Source organism: Oryza glaberrima, chromosome 8 (assembly GCF_000147395.1).
Source record: "Oryza glaberrima chromosome 8, OglaRS2, whole genome shotgun sequence".
Lineage (NCBI taxonomy): Eukaryota > Viridiplantae > Streptophyta > Magnoliopsida > Poales > Poaceae > Oryza > Oryza glaberrima.
In genome coordinates, this window is record NC_068333.1 from 6564108 (window position 1) to 6578867 (window position 14760).

General features: G+C 45.1%; 1 protein-coding gene across 7 annotated transcripts; it reads right to left on the minus strand.

Annotated features, from left to right (window-relative positions):
• Nucleotides 1-3782: 3782 nt before the first annotated feature.
• On the minus strand, nucleotides 3783-6957 carry LOC127781131 (uncharacterized). Of its 7 annotated transcripts, none has more exons than XM_052308038.1 (5): nucleotides 6739-6957; nucleotides 6437-6629; nucleotides 5821-6107; nucleotides 5566-5690; nucleotides 3783-4765 (listed from the first exon to the last, which is right to left on the minus strand). In XM_052308038.1, exon 5 carries the CDS (start codon nucleotides 4743-4745, stop codon nucleotides 3963-3965), a length of 783 nt encoding a protein of 260 aa, XP_052163998.1. In that variant the 5' UTR covers nucleotides 4746-4765; nucleotides 5566-5690; nucleotides 5821-6107; nucleotides 6437-6629; nucleotides 6739-6957; the 3' UTR covers nucleotides 3783-3962. The 7 variants fall into 7 exon arrangements, 4 of the variants coding, with proteins under 4 accessions (XP_052163998.1, XP_052163995.1, XP_052163996.1 ...); XM_052308035.1 differs by having other exon boundaries at nucleotides 5805-6107; XM_052308036.1 differs by having other exon boundaries at nucleotides 3783-4768; nucleotides 5566-5642; nucleotides 5752-6107.
• Between the last annotated feature and the right edge of the window lie 7803 nt (nucleotides 6958-14760).

The following is a 14760-nucleotide window of genomic DNA, read 5'->3' on the forward strand; positions in this document are numbered from 1 at the left end:
CTTTTTTTCTTTTTTCCCCATAGAACTGTTGTTTTTGCTCAAATTGGTGGGTTCTTTACTTTCGCTGTTATACAAGCTGCAGCCAGAATTAAGAGGAGAGTAAGCGGACCGTAATGAGGTGTAGTGGTGACGTATAATATGAATTCTAAAAATTATAAAAAAGACAACCTGACGAGACCAATTATTAAACAGAAAATCTACATAACAGCATTATGTGGGAACGGGATAACTTAAAAGTTAATAAAAGGTAAATGTTTTTTATCCCCGATCAGATACACTCATAATTTCTGACTACGTGGTGGGGCTAGCGTTTCCCCTTTCCTGCACAAGCATTTCTAACTCAACACATGTGGTCGTGTGAAACCGTTTGAGCATGGGAATCTGTTGGCCCGATCACATCCCATCTATACCATAGACCATCCATGTGACCTTTTTTTTGGTTTTACCTTTTCTCTTGCTTTGTTTTTTAATTTTCATTTTTTTTTCAGTTGGGACGCTTTTAAGATTTGATACGGACCAAGAAAATTACATTAGCATAATAATCCGTGTGTAACACATATTATATTTTTTTTCCTTTTTAACCCGATACGTACACGTATCAAATTCGATACGTGAGTATCACCCCCGATACTTGAGTATCAGAGCCAACACCTATAGATATCAGATCCGGTACCTGAGTATTAAACCTGATACCTATAGATATCAGATCCGATACCTGAGTATCAGAGCCGATACCAATAGATATCAGATCCGGTACCTAAGTATCAAACCCGATACCTATAGATATATGACATGGTACTCATATGTACCATACCTAGTATTTGGGTATCATGTATGATACAATCTAATACCTGAGTATTACGTACAATACATACATGTATCTTGTATGGTATCTGGTACTTGCGAGGCATATATAAATCAGGCATCGTGGGAGCCCAATGTGCACTAGTCAATCTCAATACCAGATATAATAGTGTATCATCAAATATTATCAAGACAAAAAAATCTTTTTATTTTTCACAAACCTTGCTCCATGACTCGGAAGGCATATTGCTTTGCCAAGACATCCGGCCATGCCTACCCAAGCTCAATTAATATATCACAACTCAAAGTGCTTAACTCAGCAGCTTTCCTGAGACCTGGTCATTGAGACTGAATTAATATGCAGGTAGACTGGTCCAAGCTAGTGCACTTGCGCTAATGGAAACACGGAATAGCGCACGTTTGGTGTGGACCGGCATGTGCGACTTGGGTTCAGAAATGGTAGTTGGGAGCGATGGAGCGCTAGATGCAGGGGAGGTGATGTCAGTACTTATCCTGTTGAAACGGAATCCCGCTGTCTAGCCGTTCTCATTTTTAAATGGTTAATTGGATTCATACCATTACAAATTTATCTATTAAGAAAAATACCATTACAATTCATCTATCTAAGGTGAAGGCGTCAAAGTCCTCCTCCCGCTTCTTCTTCGCCTCCTCGGGCTCGTCGCGGCAGCGTTGCTGCGTTGGCGTGCAGGGTGGCGGCGTCGGGGGCGGCGTTCTCGTCGTCGACGGAGACAGGGATGGAGCCCGTCATGTCTTCGGCAGTGGCCGCGGCGAGCTGGGTCCTGCGCCTTGCTGGAGGTGAAGGCATCGAAGTCCTCATGCCGCCTCTTCTTCGCCTCCTTGGGCTCGTTGCGCGCGTCGCGACGGCGTTGGCGTTCTGGGAGGCGTCCTCGTCGTCGATAGAGACGGGGATGGACTATGGAGGCCGTGCGTCTTTGGTGGTGGCCGCGGCGAGGGAGTCGTCGTCGCCGGCGAGAGCTCGTGCCGGTCAATCCTCCGCGCTTGCCTCCACGTCCTCCGGTGGGAGGGGCCACAAACGTCGAATAGAGGAGGAGGCACACCTGACCGGAGCAGCTTCAGCTCGGCGGCGTTGCGGGTAAGGATTGGTGAGTGGAAGAGGTCGGTGCAGGTCACTATTCGACGTTGCGGTGTGCCTCCTCAGTGGTGGCGTTGCGGGTAATTCCGTCACTGCCGGCGACTGCCCCGCCATCGCCCGAGAAGGTGAGCAACGACGAGGACGTAGGTGGAGGAACGACGTGCGACCTGTACGACGGGGCATGGGTGCGCGACGGCGACGAGGAGGCGCGGCCGCTGCACGCGCCGGGTCGTGCCCCTAGGCCGACGACGAGGCGAACGCCTGCGCGTCGAACGGCCGGCCGGACGCGCCGCCTACACACGGTGGCGTTGGGCGCCGCGCCGGTGCCGCCTCCCTAGGTAGTACTAGCAAGCACCCGGCCACCGCTTGGCTCCGTGCCCTCCTCATCCTCCAGCCAGCCATGGGCCATGGACCCATGGTTGATCCGATCTCGCTAGGTTTGTATGTTCAACGTGACGGATTTCCTGGCGAGGCTGTGCGCGGCCATCGGCTGATGCTCATTGGCGACTCCATGAACCGGAACCAGTTCGAGTCCCTGCTCACCGCCGCCGTCGCCGCCACAACTAGGCAACTAGCCCGCTGCCCATGGCTGCTTGTTCAACAGAACAAACGAGTTTCGTTCCTCTATTACTTCAGTTTGCGAATGTAACTTGTTTTCTCAGAAACCATCTCCTCATTTTGAGAAAACATCTACTCCTACTCAGACAGAAGAAGATGGGAGAAAGAAAGAAGACGACGGAAAAGTAAGAAATGGATGGAAAACGTGATAGCAGTGGCACGGTTCTAGCTATTTTTATAAAATTTTAGTGGCATGACTACGAATAGATAAATCGTAATGATATTTTTTTTATTAGGCAAATTTGCAATGGTATGCATGGATCCAATTAACCCATTTTTAAAAGTTGTAAGGAGAATAAATAGAAGCCGTGGCACACCAGGTAAGTAAATAAAGGATAGGTAAAGAAGCCAAGGGTGACGCCTGATGTGACTTTTGAAAACTATAAAATTAAAAACCCGATGATGATAAGATTCATTTTTAAAATCTTAAGCAACGAGATGACTATTTAGCAAAATTTTAAGAAAATTATTTAATAAAAAGTTAGATAATTTTAAATAGGTGCTAGGCGTATAATTGCGCGGGGCACATCTAGTTAGTTATGCTAATGAAACCAGGTTTTGTGCCAATATATATAATGTAGCCCATGTGTAATACCGGCTTCAAGTGGAATGACGGTGGTCAACCCAGCATGCATGCTTTGATCTGGAAAATGTAAAGTTTTGTTCGTCCATATAGGAAGTGCTATAATCTCAACATCTATAGGCTCTGTTCTTTTCTCCAACAAGAGTTGGATGAAGATTAGCATTTTCGTGACATGCTTTTCAAACTGCTAAATGGTGTGTTTCGTGTGAAAACTTTTTATATGAAAGTTGCTCTAAAATATCATATTAATCTATTTTTCAAGTTTTTAATAATTAAAACTCAATCAATTATACGTTAATACCACCTCGTTTTGCGTAAAAAAACTTAATCTTCATCTTCATTTTCATTTTCATGAGAAAAGAACACCACCTATGTTTCTTGAAAGTGTTTTACCTTATGTCAACCTTAATAAATTCGACCAGGGCGCTTCTTCACCACCGATTCAGTGAAAAAATAATTCTACCTCCATTTCTCCGTCTCTATTTCTCCGTCTTTTAATATATGATGCCATTAACTTTTTAACATTTTTTTTATCAATTTTTTTTGCAAATATAAAAAAATAATTTATGTTTAAAGAGCATTTAATGATAAATCAAGTCACAATAAAATAAATGATAATTAAAAAAAAATTAAACAAGATAAATGATCAAACGTATCTCAAAAAATCAATGATGCCGTATTTTAAAAAGGAGAGTATAGCGTAGCCAACCGTTTTGGAAGACTTATTGTTTGATTACACTGCACCCTCGTGCAACAAAATATATGAAAATAAACAAACTACTAGAATGCAATGTACGATCGATAGTTCGATACACAGGATGACAGGAGACACATAATTCAAATTTAGAACTTGAATTTGCCCGTGGAGACAGCCCTGGCCCTGTCGCTGAGCTCCTTTTCGATGTGGCGCCACAGCTTGTCGATCATGTACGTGCGGGTCTCCTCGTCCAGGTTGGTGTCGAAGTAGACCTCCCCGATCGCATCTATCTCCTTGAACCGATCGTCGTACCCGCTCGCGATGATGTACTTGTCCGTGAACTCACGCCACAGCTCGTTGTGCTCCAACGACTCCTCCGCTTTCTTGATCGCATCTTCCTCATCATCATCTGAATCGTCGACGTACTCCGGTCGGTGATGACAGCCACAGGTGGTAGAGGAATCACGGTGGGAGGAGGAGTCGCCGTCGCCGGCGCCGGCGGGATGAAGATTCGTCTCGGGATCATAGCGGGAGGCCGATCCGAGGACGATGAAGTAAGGATCGATGCACTTCTCAGTGAACCTGCGGCACTTCTCTTCTTCATCCTCATCATCATCATCTTCTTCCTCTGCGTCGCCCAACTTGACGTCCGATCGGTGGCTACTACTACCTCCCTCGCCGGCACTGCCGGAGGAGTCGCCGTCGCCGTCGCCAGCGGGATCAAGGTTCTCCTCGAGATCACGGCGGGAGGGTTCGAGGACGAAGTGGGTCTGGACGATGTCCCAGAGGTCGAACTTGAGGTCGATGATGGCGCATGACAGGTAGAACCTCATCCTCCGTTGTGCCTCAGGGGACAGCGACTGTGACGGCCACTGTTTCTCGCCGGCGACCTTGAGAGCATCGGCGGCTACATCTCCCTCGGCGGCCATTGCTGGATCGGGTTTCTTGGCTCCTCGAGTTAAGCAATCGAAGAATCAAATCAAAACTAATACTAGGCTTATTTGGCAGCTCTAGCTCCACTCACCTGGAGCTAGAGCCTAGCCTAACAGTTTCAGCTCTACTTAAAATAGAGGTAGAGCTATCTCACAAAATAAATTAGAGATTTAGAGATGTAGAGCTGGGTTTGGATAGCTATACAACTCTATTCCAGACCCAACTTCTGTAGAGCTATACCAAATACCAAATGGGCCAAATCGTACGTGCAACTGCTGTGTACGTGGTGCAACTGCTGTGTACGTGGTGCCTGGAATACTTGGCTTGGTACCAAATAAATAGGGAGGAGGAACAACAACTCCGAACCGGATTAGCAACGCGATGCAGCTTAATTTCCGAGTAATTAATTCTTTCTGGAATTTATCAAAGCCTTCGATACAGTATCCGAGTCGGAGAAGCATCACCATTGTTGAGAAAACAAACAAATAAAAATAATTAGAGATATGGCACAATTCCTCGCCGGATGTCTTCTCTGCAAATGCGCGTGGAGGGCATTTCCGTGGTCGTCGTGGCGGTTTGAGGGAGACTCTTTAGTTACCCCTACAACTTCTTTTAAAACTAGAAAAAAATATTACCAGTGTTCAAAGCAATCCCAAATAAAATAAGATAGAGTAAAAAAGATATTTCAATAAAAAGTCACCCCCATACAAAAATTTGTAATAAAATTTTAAACACATTAAACAACGTACCCGCGCATGTGCGTGGACTATCTTTCTAGTTAAAATTAACAATGCAAGGAGCAATATGGATATATACCTGAAACTGACGAATGAAAGAGGATATGCAGCAGCACGAGCAGGGATCGAGCTGGTTGGACCACCGTTAGCAGCCAACTGAGTATAATCGACCCGTTGAGCAAGAAAATAAGTTAAGTATGTGGCCTGGGAGACAACAGGAACCAGGTCAGAAACAAAAAAAAATAACCCCCAGCCATTTACAAACCTTTAGTTTATCATTCATGATGATAAAATTGAGGGGATGCTCCGAGGATATACATGGGTGAGGATATACATGAGGATATACGTTGGATCCGCCTCAGGAAGCTACACGGATTCCCTGTCCGTGAGACGAAGGAGTGTGTTCCAGACGAAAGGCGTTGATAGCTGCTGGATCGCCGAAGAGACGAGGGCGGCGGCCGGCTGCGGCGCTTGCCCGATGGCTCTGTAAGAAGGCAGCTGGCGCTGGCTAGCTCTGTAGCGGCGCTGGTCCTGCGCTCGCTCGACAAGAACCCGGCGGCGAGGGCGGCGGAGCCAGCGCCGCGATTTCCCTCGCTCCGCAAGAATGCAGCAGGGGAGGATCTGGGGAGGAGAAAAAGGAATCAGGGAGGATTATATCGAGGGGGATCTAGTAAATAACATACTGGATAATCCAAAATCAAAAGCACCATAGGATTGAAACAATCAGCAGTCCGCAGTAACCTAGAATGAATATTGAAAGTAGCAATGCAAAGTAATAATACAGATATCCCCATAAACCACACGCACCATTAAAAAGCAACCGACGAGGACACAACATCGCAAGTAACGACCTGGCCACTTTTGTCCACAACACTCATCCAATGATCCCCGATTAACCGAACCAGATTTTCCTAATCCATCAATTCAGACGCATTACGGATGACACGAACCTTAGCGCCGGACAGCCCGCTGTGGAGTGACGATAGCCCAGAGGTGTGTGGAAGTGCGCAAGGCGCGAACCTCACTAGCCCCGGCCTCCCCCGCCTCTGGCTCCTGGGGAAGTACGAGAGGCACCCTTCCCTCTCCTCGCCGAGGCCCCCAATCGCCGACGCCGCGCCGACAGCTTCCGCCCGCCTCCTCAACCTGCAAGGCACACAACAATCCAGAGGGAAATCAATCTCGCAGGCGGCTAATTCCACTGGAACCCTAAACAAATGGGGGTGGGATAAAGGCACCAAACTCGTCAGCTCACCTGGGCGACACGGCGCGGTGGTGGGTGCAGCGGAGAGGGTTGGCCGGGGCGACGAGGGCGGAGGGGCGCAGGGCGATGCAGGCACGGCGCGCGAGGGAGGGCCTGCGGACGGCGGCGCCGCCGCCGTTGGTTTTGACGAGGATTTGTGGGGAAGAAAGTTGGGGGAGGAAGGCGCCGACAATGTCGAGGCTGGGGGATTGGGGAATCGCGGAAGCGGTGTCCTGCGGTAGTGCAATGGTGGAGGATCGAGCAGAGCGAGGGCCATGCGATTGGACAACGTGGACGGCTGGATCAGGTCGAGGCGATGAGATCGGACGATGTACGTGCAGTTAGTTACTGTTACCCTGTAGCAAGCCAAGATGTGATGAGGTTGCTCGGGAGACTGGTTACAGAAACTAAGGATTTGATATGATATGATCTCCGTAAGGTCCCATTCGTTTATAACAAAACACAGTACAACTACTCAAAATAATTAGCCGTAAATGTAAACACTTATGTCAAATATAAAACTTATGTCAAATATAAAACTTTAATCCAGATAAACTAGTTCCACCTCAAATAACCTAACCAGTTATATATTTGAGCTGTCCTGGGACTGCCTAGGCATCTGTTGGGTGATTTTTGAGAAAAATCTCCTTTAGATTTGTATCCAATGGACTGAAAAAAACACCGAACTGGCAGAAAAAAAAGCCCAAAAAATGACAGGGCCAACACAAACAAACAAAAAAATGACTACAATTCTCAAGCTGGCCTTCTCCTCAATTTCTACCCACATTGCAACTCATTATGTAGGATAGAACAAATTAAATTAGGTTATATTGACTTTGTTCAAAACACTGTACTAGAATCTAGCTAAGTTATACATAGCACCCAATTTTGCTAGCACCATCCATGCCCCCACCCATATGCATAGGCACTTCCAAATTCAAAACTCAAAAAAAAAATCAAAACTAAAAATTACAGGGCACATATAAAAATTACATTGCTTTAAAACTAAAATTACATTTGTAAAAACATTACAAATGGCATCTAAGTGCACTAGTACATTGCCCCCACCCATATGCATAGGCTGTTCCAAATTCAAAACTCAAAAAAAAAATCAAAAACTTAAAATTACCGGGCACATATAAAAATTACATTGCTTTTGTTGGCGGTATGTCATGGGACCTTCCGACCAGACATGCCGAAACCATATAACCAGCGAGGATTCAAGCTCAAGACGTCAAGTTCATTTGGGCGAAGCCTGCATGGCGAAGACTATGAAGCAAAGACGGCGAAGGCCGAAAAGTCAAGCTGGTATCCCACAAGACCAAAGGTATCATGGGCGAAGAGTAAATGACAAAGGGTGTATGCCGAATGAAGGAGACTTCGCCATAACAAGTCCAACTTCCAGGAGGCCCAAGGAGCCATCTTAGCCGCTTAGGCCCGTTTGCCATTGGGCCAACATTCGGCAATTGGCCCATTAGAGACCCATGTATCCGAATTACACTGTGTACCCACGTAAACATCTCTTTCATAAGGGCAACCATGTAAATTCCCCTGTAAAACCTAAACCCTAATGGGGGAACCTGTAATAGGATTATAAATAGTCCCCTAAGGACATGTAAAGGGGATCCCCGGAGAAAAATTCTAATCAATTAGTACATTTACTGTTCCCAACACTGTTGAGTAACCACGTCCTTTGACGTGCGCAGTTGTCACTTCGACAACAGCTTTAAAACTAAAATTTCATTTGTAAAAACAGTACACATGTAAATGTATTGCAATTTTAGTACAAACGCACTGTAATTTTTGGTAACTTAAACATGTTAACTCATCAAAATTTCATAAAGACTCCATCAGCATAAACAAAAATTAAATTCAACATGATAGGGCACACATATCAGGCGCAAAAACAATCAGGCACAGATCAGGCACAATGGCATTTTGTATCATAGACATCATGCACAAATCAGAAATGACATTTTATAGGATCAAAATTGACATATCAGATAAGAAATGCTCGTGCAGTGGATTTTCTTGGTCGTCGTGGCAGTTTGCGGGAGATTATAATAGTTACTCATACAACTTTTGTTCTCTACTATTATAAAAATTGATAAAAATTGAAAGTGTTTCAGTGGTTCGTCATCCGTATTTGAGTCGGTTTAATTTTATGTTTTGATTTTAATGTATATATGCCTACTAGGATTTTTTTTTCGTCGCTGTTTTCTTCTCGTGGTTTTTTAAACCGTTTTTTAATGGTCCGTCTATATATTTTTTGTTGCCGTTTTCTTATCCTTGGTTTTTTTCATTGTGTTTTTTTTCTCGCACACGGTAAGGGCTTTCGGTTTTTCATTTTTTCTTTCGTCACCGTGTTTTTCCTTCGCTAGGCCGAACCCTAGCTCCGTCGCCACGTCGAATATGTCTATACATGCGTTCCCTCCTCCAATGGATTAAAAAATCGATTCCTCACTCATCCCTCATCATTTTTCCTATGATTTTCTCCTTCAATTCGGCTTGCCCGGATTTAATCACCATTTAACTGTCAAGCTTCCTTGACCGTTTTTACCCCGAGTTTTGTTCTCTCCAATTTTGAAAAAACGGAAAGAAAAGATCAAGTGGATCAAAAGCACTAAACCAATTTTAGGAGATCGAGAATTTAAGATTCGACCAGATTTGATAGGGAGAATCAGCTCAATCATTGTACGGGCACGGCACCATCTTCTGGAGGTTGAAGACAGGCACGGCACTATCTTTTGGAGGTTGAAGACAGAGACCCACGGCTCCACATGTGGGTTGGGCCAAAGAAAGGATTAAAACCATCTTATATGTTGCAACGCACGGGTATTTTTTCTAGTCTTTTAAAATCTCTCTAGATCCATAAGGCTCCGATCGTTTTTATTAAGAAACACAGTACAAACTAATCACTCACAACACGCGTATACTCACCTTTATAAAGGCATACAAATATACCTTATCCATCCGAGCACCTTATCCATCCGAGCACCTTCAAAAAATTGAGCCGTCATATATTGAGATTGGCAAAATCATCATGGGTGTCTCGTTGTTGATGAGTATGTCTATACCTAGTACTCAAAGAATAATTAACCATAAATGTAAACACTCGTGTCAAATCTAAAACTTAAATCTAAGATAAACTAGTTCACCTCAAATAACCTAACCAGTTATTTGAGCTATCGCACAATCAATTCCAATGTTTGCAATGTTTTGCTTTGATCTAACAAAAAACCTGTGCGATGAGATAAGTACTGTGATATGCCAGTTTTTCTGGCCCCAACGAGAAAATGAAAATAAACTACTCCCTCCGTTTCTAAATATTTGACGCCGTTGCCTTTTTTTTTAAAATATGTTTGACCGTTCGTCTTGTTCAAAAAATAATTTAAGTAATTATTAATTCTTTTCCTATCATTCGATTCATTGCTAAATATACTTATATGTATACATATAGTTTTACATATTTCATAGAAGTTTTTGAATAAGACAAACGGTCAAATATATGCTTAAAAAAGTCAACGACATCGAATATTTAGAAATGGAGGGAGTATATTGGTTATCCTGGGATCTCTTGTGCAGCCGCAAGTCGAAAGGTGGGCTAGGTTATAGAGAATTGCATCTGTTCTGGCCATGCTGGCTAGACAAGTGTGGAGACTACTATCCCAGCAGGATTCACTTTGTGCTCAAGTTCTCATGGCAAAATACTACTCCCTCCGTCCTATAATATAAGGGATTTTGAGTTTTTGTTTGTAACATTTGACCACTTGTCTTATTCAATTATTTTTTGTAAATATAAAAAATGAAAAGTTGTACTTAAAGTACTGTAGATAATAAAGTAAGTTATAAATAAAATAAATAATAATTTCAAAAAATTTTTAAATAAGACGAGTAATCAAACATTGCAAGAAAAACTCAAAATCCCTTATATTATAGGTCGGAGGGAGTATCCTGATAGTAAACTTCTGAATGCTAGGGAGGGGCCAGGGATTTCATATCTCTAGAGAAGCATTGTACGAGGCTTGAAAGCTCTGAATGCAGGACTGATTTGGAGAGTTGGTGATGTCAATCAAATTGACATTTGGAACGATACAAGCTAGGATACCGGCTGTCGTTACTCGTAGGCATGTCACCCCGCAGAGGGGGATGATCTTGAACAGATTTTTTCGTCCGTCGTCAAAGCATGGGCCCGTGTGAAGCAATAGCACCAAAGTTCTCAACCGATCTCCCTCTGTAAATATTTTCATCCCGGACAGAAGCGAGAAGTGGTTATTAAACGCTGAAATTTATTTTAACGCATTGAAAAGGTGAAAACAAAAATGGAACAAATAACGAAACTACGGTTCAATTTTTCAGTTTTTAACAGTCCCGACCAATCTATACAACACTATTTTTCTTATTCCACTTCTCTTTTCTTTAAAGGAACCCTAATTTTGGTTGTCAGATCGATAACAATAAATTAGAAAAGTGAAATTAAAAATACAATCATAACAGTATTAATAACAGATATAACATGGAATGCGCGACCAACTCAGATGTGAAGTCAGAAGAAGTGGACGAGGGGGAGAAGAAAAGCCAGGCCAAAAACAACATAACACAACATCCCCTTCTCGCAACACAAAAGTTGTACACCACATACTACTCTACAGCACAGCCCCCCAAACAAGACACACCTATGTCTCCTTCCCCGAGATTAAAGATACTGCATCCGTCCCTAAAAAATCTATTAATAGATATAATACATTATAATACTAAGAATCTGAACAACAAATCTCTGTTTAAATTTCTTGTATTAGAATGTGTCACATCTAGTTTTAGTTTTAGATTCATTTTTGTTTGACAGAGGGAGTAATTCACTAGAGCATGCGTGAGCTTGAATCGTGGCAATGGCAGATCGGTATTCCGTCATCCGTCACCTCCTCCTTCATATTATGTCTCTCTTTCTTCTCACTCCGTCTTCTCGCTGCCACCACGTAGCCAACCCCACTGGGCACTGGCCTTCGTATCATGGAAACTTGGTAACTTCACACCAATTAATCAATGTACAAGCAGTAGAAATTGGGGGAATAAATCCTCATATATATCTACTAGTAGATTCAATACACATCAAATTAATTAGAGAGGTATAGGTTGAGGGAAATTAGTAGGGATGGCAATTTCGCCCATGGGTTCGGATATCCGCGGATACCCGATCTAATAGGCACGGGAGTGGGTGTGATTGTTTACCCGTGGACACGTTCGTCTGAGACCTGTAGACATCGTGGGCAACAGCCGGGTTTTATTTTTTACCTGTGGGTAACCCATGCCCGACCCGATACATATGTATTAGCTAATTTCGACTTATCTCTTAATTCTTATACCCCTTTCTCTTGGTTTATTTGTGATACTAACTAATAATAAGTTGTGATGTAATTTAAATTATTGCTGATAACTGATAATTTGGTAAATTATTGATTTTATTTCTCTTTGTTAAATTATATATCTTTCGAGTTATTATTCATATGAGATTCATTGGGTACCCGCTGGGCATACTCGTGCCCGTCGGGCATGGGTACGGGCACAGAGTTTTACCCGCTAACCCTAGTGGGTAGGGTTTGGGCGGGCGGCGACGGGCATGGGGTTGGGCATGGTTTTGCTCTACCCGTGCTCGACCCGACCCGTTGCCATCCCTAGAAATTAGGCCCTGTTTGATTCATCTTAGGATTATTACATTCTGGATTATTATGAGTAAGCTGAAACAAACAAGTAAATTATTATGATATATTATTATAATATGTAAGCCAGATTATTATAATCTACTCCCTCCGTTCCATAATTTAAGGGATTTTGACTTTTTACATGTACTGTTTGACCATTCGTTTTATTAAAAAATTGAACTTATTATTTATTTTATTTGTGACTTAATTTATTATTCAAAGTACTTTAAGCACAACTTTTCGTTTTTTATATTTGCACAATTTTTTTTAGATAAGATGAGTGGTCAAACAGTACAAGTAAAAAGCCAAAATCCTTTGTATTATGGGATAGAGGGAGTAATAATCTTCTCTGGAGGAGCTTTTTCTATATTAGTGGGTGGCTAAAGACCCACTGCCCTTAGATGCCTTCAATAATTCAGAGAAATAAATAGCTCGCAGCTTATTTTATATTAGCTTATTATAATTCAGCTTAAAGTAAATCTGATTTAATAATCTAGATTAGAAAGCCTAAAACAAACAGAGCCCTAGATAGATTGGAAAATGATCTAGAACCGCTGTGATTAACCCAAGCCATCAACTCGGTGGGTTTTGACCTTCGCCGCTGTCACACCCCGAAGTTCTTTCCCAAGCCTAAATTGAAGTTATAAATGGTCTCAAGAAAATACCAGTGTAAAGCAAGAGTAAACCTTAATAAATTAATGCAAATAATAATCGGAATTGGCATATGGAATTTTTCTTGAGTTTTACATGCCGAAATATGCTAACAAGATTTTTAGTGGAATTTTCAGAGCCCTAGAAATAATTTTAACCAATTAAAATTGAGCTTAAGCAATATTTAAATCCCTGGGAAAAATTCTTTTTCTTTTTCCTTTCTTTTCCTTCCTCTTTTTCTTTGAATGGGCCGCCGGCCCATTCTCCTTCCTTCCTCCCCTCCCGCTGGGCCGGCCGAAGGCCAAGGCCCAGCTAGGCCGCGCGGGCCGGCCGCCCGCCTCTTCTCACCCGGGTCGCCGACAGGTGGGGCCACCTGTCGGACCCGTCTCCCACCTCGCGCCGCGCCGCCGCGCCCGCAACCGCCGCCATGCCTACGCCTCCGCCCCCTCCGGGCCACGTCGGCCACGCCCGCGCATGCGCCGCACCTCCCGCGCCCACTCCCCTCTCTCTCCCGCCCACGCCCGCGCCCGAGATGGCCGGGATTCGATTTTCGAATCCCGCCTCTCTCTCCTCCCCCACTCCCCGCGTTGGCCGGCGATTCCCGCCTCTCCCGGCCACGTCCGGCCCCCTCTCTCCCTATTTAAGCTCCGCTGTCGCCCCTTCTCTCTTTTTCCCCATTTTGCCGAACTCCCTCGTGCTCCCCATCGCTCCCGCGTCGTGTACCCACCCGCCACCGCCTTTCTCACCACTCCGGCCGCCTCTAGCCGCCGCTAGACTCGCCGCCGCGCCGCGCCGTCGCCACCGTTGGGTTCGCGTGGCCGAGATCCACCCCGTCCGCCCCTCCTCCGTCGAGGTTCGCCGCTGGAGCGCCGTTCCCACCGTGCGACGGTGAGAGCCGCCATGTCCGTCGCCTTCGGCCATGGTTTCCGATCGCCGTGGTTCGTCTCCCTCCCTCTAACCTCTCTCTTTTCCTCCCTTAGGGCATTCCGGACCTCGTCCGCCCGTCGCCGCCGTTTGCCCGTGGTCGCCGTCGCCGTTCGCCGTCGTCTTCCTCCGCGCCGGCCACTCTCGGTGAGGCATCCCTCTCTCCTCTATTCCCCTCCCTCTCCTTCCTAGCCGCCGCTTAGCGCCGCCGCCTTCGCGTCGCCTTCGCGCTGCCGCCTCCGCCGCCGGTTGCCGTCGCCAGCAACGCGTGCGCGCGCGCGCCGTGGCCATCGCCGTGGCCGGTCAGCCGGCCTTGAGCCGAGCTGAGCCGGGTCGCCGCCGCCCGTCCGATCGGCCCCGAGGCGATCTGGGCTGTCGGTCCCGTGGACCGGCGGTGGACCACCCGTGTGGTCCCGGTCCACGGTGGACCGGCAACCTTGGGCCGCTGACCCGGGGGCACCACTTGCCGGCGCCCCTCTCTCCCCTTGAGCCGCTGACATGCGGGCCCCGCCCGTCGGCGCCGCCGCCCCCTTGATGACGTCAGCCCTGGGATTAATTGCGCAATAAATGATTTAAGGACTTTTTTTATAGTAATAAACACAGTGAATCTTCTAAAATTCATAACTAATTCATCTGTGCTCCGTTTAAGCCCATTCAAGTCTCAGTAAATCAAGAAAAATGTGTAGAATCCATTAAAAATGGTTTTGTTCTCTGTTTCAGTAGTCTTATAGCCTGTTTGCATTGTTTGCCTTGTATGTCG